Here is a 13,609-nt window from a genome sequence, read left to right as displayed (position 1 = left end):
AAACTAGGAAACAATCCGGGAGAGATTAAGACAACAGAGCAGTTCAAATCACGCCTATAGAAAGAAAGTAAAACAAAGTAAACATGTTATTTTTTTTCTAAATAAGACTGCATTACAGGGTCCTTGGGTTGGTCACTTCTAAGGTGCAGTGTGGGTCGTATTAATAGTATAAATTCATAAGTATGTTTAAATCAGTGTAAAATCACCTGACAATAATAATGATTTTGTGAGTTATTTCATTCCTCGGTGCACCTTATCTGTAAATGTACATTTCCTGGGACTAGTGTAATAATATTTTATTCAATGAGACATGGGGCACTGTAAGGCTCAGATTGTACAGCAGGCGACCCGTGTACGGAGGCTACAGTCCTCATCACACTAGTCATACAACCGATTTCCGGTCCCAACAATATTTGGTGCATGCCACCCCCGTAACTCTCCCCACATAATAAATAAATAAATAATATATTTTTTAAAAAGCTGAAACCTTATTACAGAACAAGAGACCAAGAGAGAGAGAGGAGAAAAGCGGCAGCCATCTATTAAGACTCAGAGTCCAGTACCTGATGCGTTGACAGCCATGATCTTGGATGCCACCACACAGTTGCTGCTGCAGAAGAGCTCAACCTCACCGTCACTGTTTTGACATTCAACCATTTCTGACACCAGAAGGGAGTTGCAGCACATGGCACATGGCTGGAGTGTCTTGACTTTCTGCAAAATGATAAGGACAGCAGAATAAAAGAGAGGATAAGAAGTCCACTCACTAGTCTGAGAGACTCTAAACAAAATTTAAGTCTAAACAGAAGCATTTCTTATTTTATCAAGGAATTTTTATGTTGCTGTTGATTTACTAAATATATATGTCGACATCACAAAAACAAAACTGACTCCATCTGACCACAACTCCACTGTCCATTCACTTAAAACTTTTTAAATTGTGTTTTATTTACTGTTTGTTATTTAAACTCTGTTTGTTTTTAATGTTGTAAGGTGACCTTGAGTGCCAAGAAAGGCGCCTATAAATAAAATGCATTATTATTATTATTATTATTATTAACTAAAAAAAATGTCTATAGACAAACATTTTTAAAAGCAAACTCAAGACCTACCTTTTTAATCTTGCTTTTAACTAAGTTCTATTTGTATTCTTAACAGTTTTATCTATTTATTTATTTATTTATTTATTATCTATTTCAAATGTAGTCACATTTATTCTACTTTATTTATTTATTTACTTATTTATTTATTTTAAGTCTCACATCTTATTTTCTTTTAATGGTTTAATATTTTAGTCTTTTATTATCTTAGAAATGTATTTTAATTTGGTGATTTTAATTTCCTGTTTTGAATTTTAACATCTTATTTTACCTCCAGTGTTTCCTCATTAAGATAACATGAGAGCGTTTCCTCAGTTCGTTCAGCAAATTATTTAGATTTTTTTTATTTATTTATTTATTATTTGTTTATTTTTTATTGTTTTTATTACTTTTGTTGTTTTTATTACTTTTGTTGCATATTGTATTTTTAACCTTAGGATTGTGGGGTGGGTTTGGGGTCGGGGCTGGGGCTGGGATCTTTTTCTTAATTTATTCTATTTTAAGTTGTTTTTCTTGTACAGCACTTTGTGTTACAATGTCATTGTATGAAAAGCGCTTTATAAATAAAGTCTGATTGATTGATATAGCCTAAAAAATAACTCCAAATTAGACGTCATCTTTAGATCATTTCTGAAAAATTAGGGCCTGTTTCCACTGACGGCTTCTTTTGCACTAGCAACATCCACAACCTCGGTTTTATAACTGTTCACACCAGCGCTTACTAATACAAGGTTACAAAAGTTGTCCTGAAGCACCTCTGCTTCTCTTAGTAAGCGAAAAAAAAATTACAAGTGTCATTTTTTTCTCTTCTGTAGGGGCCTCTGCCATTGTTGTTGACAAAGTTGATATCACAAGTCCTGTCTCTTCTTGGTTTGAATGGTCGGAGTGGAGAAGTGACACTGAAGAGCACCAGGGATTATTGTGCTTTGTCAGCCGAGTGCTGAAAATGGTTTACTACATTGGTTTAGTTTAGAAAGTAGGCATTACCAGCATTGTGTTAGTTGAGACAGGCCCTTATGTATGTCATTTATGTATTGTATGCTTTCCTACCTGTTTGTACTGGGCCAGACACTCTGCACTGCACAGATTTTTGCTGCAATCCTCCATCCTGACTGTAAGAGTTGTCTCGCAGTTCAGATAACAGTTCACACAGATCAAGAGTTTGTTTAAATTACAAAAGCGGAGAAAACAGGGATCACTGCAGATCTTGCGAACGGAGGACTCCTGTATGACTTCGTGTTTACTCTGCACGAGGAAAAACAAAAGGAGAGTGTGTCAGCTGAAACAGGAATAAATAAAGGGCAGTGAGTTAAAGATTTTATTCTCCTACTATGCAATATCGGTTGCACATGTTGCACTGTGAATGTGAAGCCACAGGCACGATGGCCACTTTGGTTGACATCATTCTCTTGTAGTTGAAGGAGGACATGCAGGTCTGGCTGCAGAAATCCTTCATTGTCCCTTCATCATCCACTGGAGCCTGGAGGACCCTCTTGGTTCTCTTTGTTATTGGCCTGAAGGGATGAGGAAGGATGACATCACTTAAAAGTCTAACACTTTGAGAAAGCTATGTATTGTAAATTAAACTTTTGTATGACTCACTGAAGACAGTAGGTGCAGCTCATCTTAGCTTGTTTCAATTGGTAAAAATTGAAAAGGCAGGGAGAGGAGCAGAAGATTTTTGTGTGGTTCTTTTTCTGATAAACTGTTTGTCCGTCCACCAGGATCTTTTTGCAGTTGAAGCATGGCACAGCTGTGTTTACACGGGTCACAGTGGGCGCTGTAGAAGTGGAGTCTCCCGACAAGTAGAGACCTGAAGCATCTTCGATCTTTAAGTCCTGCTGTCAAAAACAGAACAGTGGGTTTGCTTACAGACTGCCAGTTCACAGCTGCATATTTATGCCCGCTACACCAAGTCTGCAAGGTATCACCCTGACGCACAGAGCTATCAGGCATGCAAAGTAACCTGCTGGACATTTAGAGACATTTCTACTACTGTGGCTCATCTTGTCTCCCTCCAAACGTCCCCTCTACAAAGACACGTTAAACACAGGCTATATTGTCATTCTTAAAAAAGGTTTTTCATCCCCTTGCGTACGAACAGAATCATGCGTCCTACCTTTGCCACATTAGGCTCATTTTTGATGTCCTCAGTAGACATGGAGCACAGGAGATCCGGCTTGCACTCCTCCTCAATGGGCTCCTGTTTAACCTTGAAGAGGAGTACAGAGTGGAGAAGCAGATTAGCAACTTTTCTAAAAGAGGAGCCTGTTTGATTCTACCTATCCTACCACATCCATCACTAAAAAGAATTGTAGATGTCATATTCTTGCAGGAGCTGCTCAAAACAAGGGATGCGGTTAAAAGTCATCCTGGGACTCTGTTCTTAAACTGGTGAATTCAACATCCCTTTGTGCCCGCCACTGTCTATTGCAGTTCAAGGTTGTGCACAGGGCCCATATATGTAAAGCCAAGCTGTCCCGTTTTTAACTGAATGTCAGCCCCTATTGTGACAAATGTAAGATAGGTGAGGCCTCCGTTATCCACATGTTCTGGACATGTCCTAGTCTGGAAAAATTCTGGAGAGAGGTGTTTCAGATCTTGCCTCAAATTCTTGACATCAACTTAGAGCTGAACCCTCTGGTGGCCATTTTTGGTACTACTGGAGAGGATGCTGTGCGTCTGACTCCATTTGAAAGTCGCACTCTGGCTTTTACATCGCTCTTGGCCAGACGTGAAGTTTTGCTGAGGGATGCTGCCCCGCCCACCCACAGTCAGTGGCTGAGGGACATCATGTCCTGCTTAAACCTTGAAAAGATCCACTTTTCAGTCACTGGCTGCAGTAAAAAGTTTATTCAAATGTGGGGACCTTTTATGGAGCACTTTTAGCAACTTCAGTCAATTTAAGAAGCACCCTCCTTCTTTGTCTTTGTCTTTGACCTTAGAATTTTAGTATAGTAAAGTATTGTTTTGTCTAGTACCATAGTAATCCTCAAAAATAAATGACAACCTGACTTCCAGCACTGGAACGCTGTTTACTCCAGGACTGTTGTACTAAATGTTTGCACTATGGAGCCCCTATACGGACATTGGGACTGTTGGGTTATGAGGGATGGGTTTTGTGTTATAACCAGCTGATCTCATCGTGCAGTTTTCTGTGTACATTTTGTTTATTTGTTTATGTGTGAAAATCAATAAAAAAGTTATTGATGTATAAAAAAAAAAAAGTCATCCTATGAATTATTGTGTAGCAGCTGTAGCAGAAGACTTTTAACACTCACTAAATCCACATCTGGTAGAATTTTCACTTCTTTAATGTCCTCCTCCTCCTCCACTTCCTCTTCCTCTTCCTTGGGAGTTGTTGAGTTTTTGCTTCCTGTAGAGACATGGAAAAAATGACTTTAAAAAGCTGAGGACTTAATTTGAACATGAAGATTTCTGGCAGACGCGCTACAAACACAATCCCACCATTGAGGTGATAAAACATGTAAAACAGAGCTCTCTCATTAAGAGAGATGGTGTATTTCCTGTGTTTGTGTTGTGGTTATCAGTACTGAAGCAGGAACAGCAGAAGTGTGATAGATTGGTAGAGATGCTATTTTGATTGATTCGTACCTGACGCCGTGACAGGTTGAGCTTTGTGCACCATCATACATCGGCTGCTGCAGAAGAAGTCCAACGTGCCCTCATCATTTTTACTTTCGACCATGTCTGCCATCTGATGGAACATCTGGCACATGGGGCACAGCTGAGGTTCTGTAATACTCTGAAACAAAATGACAGAGGAGAAAAACTGTGAGGCGCAATGAATATTCCTAAACATATCTTCTTTAATTTAATTTATTCTTTATTCGGATCCCCATTAGCTTCCACAACGTGGTCGCTAGTCTTCCTTGGGTCCACCGTCCACACATAACAATGTGTTATGTGTCACCATGATCTGCACGACTGAGAATCTGCAAGATCAAAACTTTGATTTTGATTTCCTCACCTCTTTGAGCTGGACCAGACATTCAATGCTGCAGACAGATTTGCTTCCTTGCTCCATCTTCAGCGTGAACAAATTTAGGGAGGGGGATCTGCAGATGTGACAGGTAACCAGAGGCAAGTTGTTGACTTTGTGGTAGTTGGTGAAGCAGGCGTCGCTGCAAACTGTGTACTTCAAGTCATCCAGGGTCCGCCTGAAGCCGCTCTTAGAATGGAAAGAGAGAGGGTGCAAATGTTAATACCGGGTATTCAGATCTGTTTGTGGTCTGTGTTTGTATCATTGTTGTGTTTGGTCCTCTCTAGATTTTTCTTTTACTAGAATACAACATAAAACTTAAAACCCACTCAAATATACTGAAGCAATGGGAAATTAAAAACCAATATGTGTTTTTTTCTCTTACAGTGCAACATTTGTTGCACATCTTGCACCGCGTTTGTGACCACTTGGAGCTGACAGAAGCGAGGCATTTGTTGCTGCAAAGTTCCTTCTTGGTTCCTTCATCGTCCACAGGAGCCAGGATGATGCTGTGAGGTCGTAATATCACCCTGAGGGAAGGAGAACATGGTTATTTGTTGGTCTTTTTCTGCTTTTATTGAAAGTAAAGGTGATGAGAGACTGGGAAAGTTGGACAGGAGAGGGTAGGGATGACATACATTAAAGGGAACCGATCTGATCCTGGTGTCGGATATCGGCTAGATCGGACTCAAAAAGCTAGATCGCTTCTTTTGCTAACAACTCCGCCGGAAACTTGCAACATGTGCAGCGGCAATGTTTGGACGGATGGCCTTTTTTTTTTAAACATTAACACAACTTAACATTTTATTGGCATTATGGATTGATTTGCATATCATTCACTCTTCTATTTATCTGTTTTAATCGATGATACCAACAATAATAAGAGGTGTGGATCCACCTATAACACAATTATAAATTAAAACGTGATGCTGCAAAAACAAGCCATACGTATTATCTACAAGGCTGATTACTACGCTCACACTGACCCACTATTTCTAAACTCCCATGTCATGAAATCCAATTAATTATTCTATCACAAACAAGTAAATCAAAATCACTTCCATACTCTTTTTTCGGGAGAGTCAACGTGATTAGATAGGTGCTTAAAAAGGTATTAAAAGGAGATGTGTTCTTGTTGTTGGGGTGATATTGTTGAATAATGCCAGTATAGATTTAAAACTTGTGAGTCACTTTTTGGCAAAGCAGTGAAGGTTACAAGTGTTCATGATTTACCTACCTCTTTTTTTCTTGATACTTTGGAAGCTGGTAGCTTAATTTGATTTAAAAAATGTAGGCTAGGTTTAAATAAGCTTCTGCCTAGTCATCACTTATTACATGACTGCTGCTTTGCTGAAAGTGTCTGTACTGGGGAAATTATTGTATTATGTGTAATGACTGAATAAATACTACTACTAAAGATGGAAAATTCATCCATAGGAAAGTGTCCATGTGTCACAGAAACATAAAGACAAATGTTCTGATCTTACTCAGCGCAGATGTAGCATCTTTTCCTGTGTTGATCCTCTACAGAGACGCAGGAGCGAGAGCAAACCGTCTGTCCTTTTGGCACTTTCTTTCCACAAATGGTGCAGTAGAGCATGTCTGCCACCTCGACTGTCGGTGCGTTCCTCATTTCAGCAGCTGGAGTCGAGCCTGAAGTGATCCTTTCACTCTCCTGCAGGACAATGAGCAGTGATTACATGAACCCAGAACTCATCTGTAACCCTGCTAGACCCCTGCTTTCACTTCTCAGGCTGTGGTTTAACCTTTATGTTTTCATTTTCACACAGTTACATGTTTTTATTGCATGGAATACACACACAATATTCATTACCTCTTCTGATTGCTTGCCGCAAGTTTTCTTCTTCAACTGAGCTTTTATTTCTAGAAGGAGAGTCACAATGTGATACAGTCAACCACAAACATAGATACTGAAGCCTGTTAACATTTCAATCACATCAGAAACATTAAAAAAATGTTAACCCTCCTGTTATGTTGCGGGTCAAATTGACCCATTTTAAAGTTCAAAAATCTAAAAATAAATAAATAAAATGAAATAAATTCAAAATGTGAAATAAAATAAACAAAAATATCAGTCATTTAAAACTATTGTATTTCTATTAAGGGCTTTCCAATGTACATTAGAAAAAGTTTTAACATGAATTTTCATAAAAAATGAGTGAGTTATCCTCATTGAACTTGGATCTCTGAGAATCAAAGAACACCATTGCACTTAATATTGATTAAAATTGTTAGTAATGGAGTTAATAATGAGATCAAAAGAATGTTTATTGGGATTGTTTTGAGTTCTGACACTTAAATAATTAAACTTATGATGATTAAATATGCCCCGGGTCAAGTTGACCCAGGAACATTATTGCTGTTCCTAGGAAATGAACATAACAGGATGGTTAACAATTCTCTGTCAAGAGTTACCAGCAGATAAAATTACATTTTAAATGACAAACAATGAATAAGAGCAACATTTTCTTTTATAAAAACATACTCAATAAGATCATAACTGTGTTAAGTTACATTATAATATATTGCAGTCTAGTCATGGCTGCCAACAGGAGTTACAGCTGCTATGTGGGCTTTATTCTTTTACTGTAACTCAAACATCCTGAGATAGAGGACAAAACATCTAACCTTAATTATTATAAAATCATCAAAACTTAAAGATTGCATCTTTAGTACCTTTAGCAACCTGTTTATTAGATTAAATATACTTTATTGATCCCCCATTGGTGGAAAATATTTAGTTCCAGCAGCCTACAACACGGGACAGGGGAATACAACATTGTACTTGCTTAGTTAAAATATAATAATAATGATAATAATGAAAGAAGGTAAAAATGTAATTAAATTAAATTAAATTAAATCAAAAATTAAATTAAATTAAATCAAAATTAATTAAATTAATTAAATAAAATAAATAAAATAAATAAAATAAATAAAATAAAATAAATTAAATAAATTAAATAAATTAAATAAATTAAATAAATGTTTGATAAACAGTGCTATTCAAATATGGGATGTTTACAATCAGCAGGGCCCCTTGATTTTGATAAATGTAGTCAAAATATGTGCTTGAAGGAGGGGTTAAGTAATTAATGATAGATGGAGGGACAAAATCTGTCAAAATACTCCAATCATGAGGAGTGCATCGCCCTTTACCTTCAAGGTTTGCAGGTCGTAGCTTGTATGATATCACACAGCCATAAGCGCAGAAAAGCTCCATCATGTTCTCGCCGATGTTGTGAGTAACCATGTCTGACACTAGGAGAAGATTACGGCACATGGTGCATCGATGGTGTCCCTTGGCTTCCTGCAGGAAAAGAAAAAATAAATACAAGAAATTTAAATTCTTGCAGATTTAAGTTCAATTCAGAGACAGTGAGACAGCATTTGTTCCAGTTAAAGGAAACAATGCTGTCATACTCCTACAATGGGGTTTTGTGAGAATGAAGCTGAAGATACTGTGTATTTTTGTTGTGCAGCTAACCATCAACAATCAAATATTTAGAATGGAGCAACAAACGTGACTGACGCTGCGTCCTGAAAGCCAATCAGAGTTTTGATTTGTAGACAAACGCAGTCTAGAAGTGATCGTAACTTCAGTACTGCTGTACCTTTTTAAACTCATCGATACAGTTCTGGCTGCACATGGTTTTGATTTCCCCCTTCAGGTTCAGCTTGAGCGGTTTGTAGCAGGTAGACTTGCATTTCTCACAGACTGCCAGGTTGTCTCTGCGGAAATCTTCGAAGCAGTTTTCACTGCAGAACTTGTAGAAAACACCCTTCAACATCAGGCCACATTTAGTCTGTGGAGGATATTGATAACAGGGCAGTGAGTATTATGAAGAGATTATAGTGAAACAGTTGTTTAAATAATGATTCAAATATACTTACAGTGCCTGATTTGTTGCACATGCCGCAGACTGGCTGCTGCTGCGTTTCGGAGGGCGCTGTGTTCGACTTATAGGAGATGAGGCATGTCATGCTGCAGAAGTCCTTCATGGTTCCCTTAACGTCCACAGCAGCCATGATGAGGTCCACAGGGTGTGTTATCGCCCTGAAACATGATAAAGAGCTTGTAACACATCTGCCTTTAAAGTGGTTAATAACATAAACACAGAGATCCTGGTAAGACATTCAGGGAAAAGAAGGGGTAAAGATTTGTAGATTAGGGGTTTTATTGTGGTAGTAACAATACTGATACTGTGGAAATTTGAACACACACAGAGATCCTGTCTTTATTAGAATTAAAGCAGTGACAGGAGAGTCCCTTCTGCTCTTCAAACAGAGGCCCAGAAGGAAAATCTGTTTACAGATTTTACATATTAATACAGACATGGATCTGTTTTGGTAAAGGAAGTATTCTGCTTTCTGTTTCTAGTCTGAGAGGAAAGAGAAGGAAAATGTGACACAATCAAGAAACCAACGCGGATGTTGAAAAATAAGGAAGTGTCAAAAACTGATTTGCACATTTGCTACATTTCATGTATTTGTAAGTGACTTTAGAGAAGTAAAAACTCTTATAGTGACGTTTGTTAAAGACTCACTTGGAGCAGTGAAAGCAGGGTCTGGCCGCAGGTTTGTTGATGGGAAACATTTCAAACAGGCAGTCTTTGGAGCAGAAGACCTCTGTGAACCCTTTTTTCTGGTAGGCTGTTTGGCCCTTCATCATGGTCTTCTTGCAGTGGGAGCAGATCATCTGGATCTCCTTAAATGCAGAAGAGAAGGCAGAGAACATGGATTACTACGGAGATATTTTATAATTGTATTTAAATTAATTATTTTTATTCAGGGTTCCCACTCTTTTCCAGAGAACATTTTCCAGGACATTTCCAGGACATTTTCAGGGATGATCAAGCTGGTATGACAGTCCAAATTTAGTTCCTAATTTAGTTCCTAAATAGTCTAATATGTTCCTCTCAGTGGAAGTCTACATTGAAAGACATGTAGTCTATGGCTATCAATGAAATCATCTCTTACTTACTTAAAAATTATGGCAAATTGATAATAGAATAACGCAGCCACAGATGTACAGCACTTCACTTTATTCGTGCAACCAAGTAACAATGATGGGCAACATCTCAGCTTTCTCTTTTCTCAAAAACCGGGCAAATACTCACTGAGAGGAGAAATCGGATCAGCCCATCCAAGCAGAGGCATCGGATTTTTCTCAATGCCAACCTGAGGACATTAATAATGTTTGCTCCAGTCTGGTTCTGGTTCTGTTTGCTTGAGTTGGTTCTGGTTCTGTTTGCTTGAGTTTGTTTCTGGTTCTGTTTGCTTGAGTTTGGTTCTAGTTCAGTTCTGGTTCGGTTCTGGTTCGGTTCTGGTTCGGTTCTGGTTCGGTTCTGGTACGGTTCGGTTCTGGTTCGGTTCTGGTTCAGTTCTGGTACGGTTCTGGTTCGGTTCTGGTTCGGTTCTGATTCGGGTCTGGTTCGGTTCTGGTTCGGTTCTGGTTGGGATTGCTTGAGTTTGGTTCTGGTTCTGTTTGCTTGAGTTTGGTTCTGGTTCGTTTCAGGTTCGGTTCTGGTTCTGTTTTAGTCCGGTTCTGGTTCGGTTCTGGTTCGGTTCTGGTTCTGGTACGGTTCGGTTCTGGTACGGTTCGGTTCTGGTTCGGTTCCGGTTCAGTTCTGGTACGGTTCTGGTTCGGTTCTGGTTCGGGTCTAGTCTGGGTCATGTTCGGTTGGTTCTGGTTCGGTTCTGGTTTGGATTGCTTGAGTTTGGTTCTGGTTCTCTTTGCTTGAGTTCGGTGCTGGTTCGTTTCAGGTTCGGTTCTGGTTCTGTTTTAGTTCGGTTCTGGTTCGGTTCTGGTACGGTTCTGGTTCTAGTACGATTCGGTTCTGGTACGGTTCGGTTCTGGTTCGGTTCTGGTACGGTTCGGTTCTAGTACGATTCGGTTCTGGTACGGTTCGGTTCTGGTTCGGTTCTGGTTCAGTTCTGGTACGGTTCTGGTTCGGTTCTGGTTCGGTTCTGGTTCGGGTCTGGTTCGGGTCTGGTTCGGTTCTGGTTGGGATTGCTTGAGTTTGGTTCTGGTTCTGTTAGCATGAGTTTGGTTCTGGTTCTGTTAGCATGGGTTTGGTTCTGGTTCTGTTTGCTTAAGTTAAGTTGTGGTTCTAATCCTAACCCTAATCCTAATCCTAACCCTAACCCTAACCCTAACCCTAATCCTAACCCTAACCCTAACCCTTATCCTAACCCTAACCCTAACCCTAATCCTAATCCTAACCCTAACCCTAACCCTAATCCTAACCCTAACCCTAACCCTAATCCTAACCCTAACCCTAATCCTAACTCTAACCCTAACCCTAACCCTAACCCTAATCCTAACCCTAACCCTAATCCTAACCCTAACCCTAATCCTAACCCTAACCCTAATCCTAACCCTAATCCTAACCCTAACCCTTATCCTAACCCTAATCATAACCCTAACCCTAACCCTAACCCTAATCCTAACCCTAACCCTAATCCTAACCCTAATCCTAACCCTAATCCTAACCCTAACCCTAACCCTAGTCCTAACCCTAACCCTAACCCTAATCCTAACCCTAACCCTAATCATAACCCTAATCATAACCCTAACCCTAACCCTAACCCTAATCCTAACCCTAACCCTAATCTTAACCCTAACCCTAATCCTAACCCTAATCTTAACCCTAACCCTAACCCTAATCCTAACCCTAACCCTAATCCTAACCCTAACCCTAACCCTAATCCTAACCCTAACCCTAATCCTAACCCTAACCCTAGTCCTAACCCTAACCCTAATCCTAACCCTAACCCTAATCATAACCCTAATCATAACCCTAACCCTAACCCTAACCCTAACCCTAATCCTAACCCTAATCCTAACCCTAACCCTAATCCTAACCCTAACCCTAATCCTAATCCTAACCCTAACCCTAATCCTAACCCTAATCCTAACCCTAACCCTAATCCTAACCCTAATCCTAACCCTAATCCTAACCCTAACCCTAATCATAACCCTAATCATAACCCTAACCCTAACCCTAACCCTAATCCTAACCCTAACCCTAATCCTAACCCTAATCCTAACCCTAACCCTAATCCTAACCCTAACCCTAATCATAACCCTAATCATAACCCTAACCCTAATCCTAACCCTAATCCTAACCCTAATCCTAACCCTAACCCTAACCCTAATCCTAACCCTAACCCTAACCCTAACCCTAATCCTAACCCTAACCCTAATCCTAACCCTAACCCTAACCCTAATCCTAACCCTAATCCTAACCCTAATACTAACCCTAACCCTAACCCTAATCCTAACCCTAACCCTTACCCTAATCCTAACCCTAACCCTAATCATAACCCTAATCCTAACCCTAACCCTAACCCTAATCATAACCCTAATCATAACCCTGATCCTAACCCTAACCCTAACCCTAATCCTAACCCTAACCCCAACCCTTACCCTAATCCTAACCCTAACCCTAATCCTAACCCTAACCCTAATCCTAACCCTAAACCTTATCATAACCTTAACCCTAATCCTAACCTTAACCCTAACCCTATATGTGATTTTCCACGACATTTTACTTTTTCTCCCATTTTCCAGGTGATTTCCAGGACTGGAAAACTGGTCAACAGGTTTTCGAGGTTTTTCCAGGACGCGTGGGAACTCTGTTTATTAATGTATTATTTAATCATGTTCATTAATTTAGTTAATTTTACAATTTTTTTATTGTATAATTTATTTATTTTTTATTTTAGAATTTTAAACCTTGCATAAAACAAGCTTTAAGAACAAAAATAAAATGAGCTAAAGCAAAACAAAAGCACATATTCAAAATGAATCTGCATCATGGTACTACAAGGAATAAGGCAAGAGGAGCATTATCAGTCTTCGAGTGTCATTGAATCATTTGTCCTACGTTGCACAGAGTCAGGTCAGGTGTTTTTTGTGTCTTAGTTTTTAACTTTTTGGTTCCAGTAGATCCAAAATTCAACATATTTTCACTTAATACAAAACAATAGTGAGTTCCGATTTCACTGCTCTCTTACCTTTTCAGTGCTTGGCTTGTTTGAGGTATCAGAGGATGTGGAGGATTTTTGACCCTGATTGTTGTCAGCATGGACGGGCTGATCTTTCAATGCTGATTTAACTGCAGGTGACAGCTCGGAGAGGTGAATTGAAGTCTTCGACTTTTCCTAGACCAAAGAAAATGAAAGAAAGGCTTAAAAACCCTTTAACCTCGGCTTAGCATATGATCACAATTCCTCAGAAAATGCAAGGACTGTTGAAACTTGGATGTGCTTATCATTTCATGCAGTGATAATCAATAAAAGAGTCAGTAGAAACAAAAAAGCTGAAGAAAAATGATCAACAGAGGAGCCTTTAGGGCAGGGGTCTCAAACTCAAATTACCTGAGCATCCAGCCTTGTCACGAGGGGGCAAAAAGTATTCCCCAAAAATCAAAATAAAAAAAACTGTTTGAAAAACTGTATTTTTCAACATGAACTATTTTAC

At 39.2% G+C, this 13,609-nt stretch overlaps 1 protein-coding gene across 4 annotated transcripts in view; it reads right to left on the bottom strand.

Annotated features, from left to right (window-relative positions):
• Positions 1–13,609, bottom strand: part of LOC117827743 — a 42,581-nt gene that overhangs the window by 10,899 nt on the left and 18,073 nt on the right. For 2 of the 4 annotated variants that reach the window (XM_034704470.1, XM_034704471.1), the window contains exons 13-28: positions 13,144–13,290; positions 9,669–9,829; positions 9,016–9,178; positions 8,736–8,927; positions 8,281–8,431; positions 6,938–6,987; positions 6,591–6,778; positions 5,489–5,633; positions 5,092–5,292; positions 4,716–4,866; positions 4,382–4,476; positions 3,220–3,312; positions 2,703–2,941; positions 2,431–2,614; positions 2,151–2,345; positions 564–714 (exon numbers count right to left, since the gene is read on the bottom strand). In XM_034704470.1, coding sequence (XP_034560361.1) covers positions 564–714; positions 2,151–2,345; positions 2,431–2,614; positions 2,703–2,941; positions 3,220–3,312; positions 4,382–4,476; positions 4,716–4,866; positions 5,092–5,292; positions 5,489–5,633; positions 6,591–6,778; positions 6,938–6,987; positions 8,281–8,431; positions 8,736–8,927; positions 9,016–9,178; positions 9,669–9,829; positions 13,144–13,290 — 2,506 coding nt within the window. The remainder of the gene's footprint in view (positions 1–563; positions 715–2,150; positions 2,346–2,430; positions 2,615–2,702; positions 2,942–3,219; positions 3,313–4,381; positions 4,477–4,715; positions 4,867–5,091; positions 5,293–5,488; positions 5,634–6,590; positions 6,779–6,937; positions 6,988–8,280; positions 8,432–8,735; positions 8,928–9,015; positions 9,179–9,668; positions 9,830–13,143; positions 13,291–13,609) is intronic. The other 2 variants (XM_034704472.1, XM_034704473.1) reach the window with 1 other exon arrangement.

Source organism: Notolabrus celidotus, chromosome 16 (assembly GCF_009762535.1).
Source record: "Notolabrus celidotus isolate fNotCel1 chromosome 16, fNotCel1.pri, whole genome shotgun sequence".
Classification (NCBI taxonomy): domain Eukaryota; kingdom Metazoa; phylum Chordata; class Actinopteri; order Labriformes; family Labridae; genus Notolabrus; species Notolabrus celidotus.
Note: the sequence above shows the minus strand (reverse complement) of the source record. Positions and strands in the feature narration are given on the sequence as shown.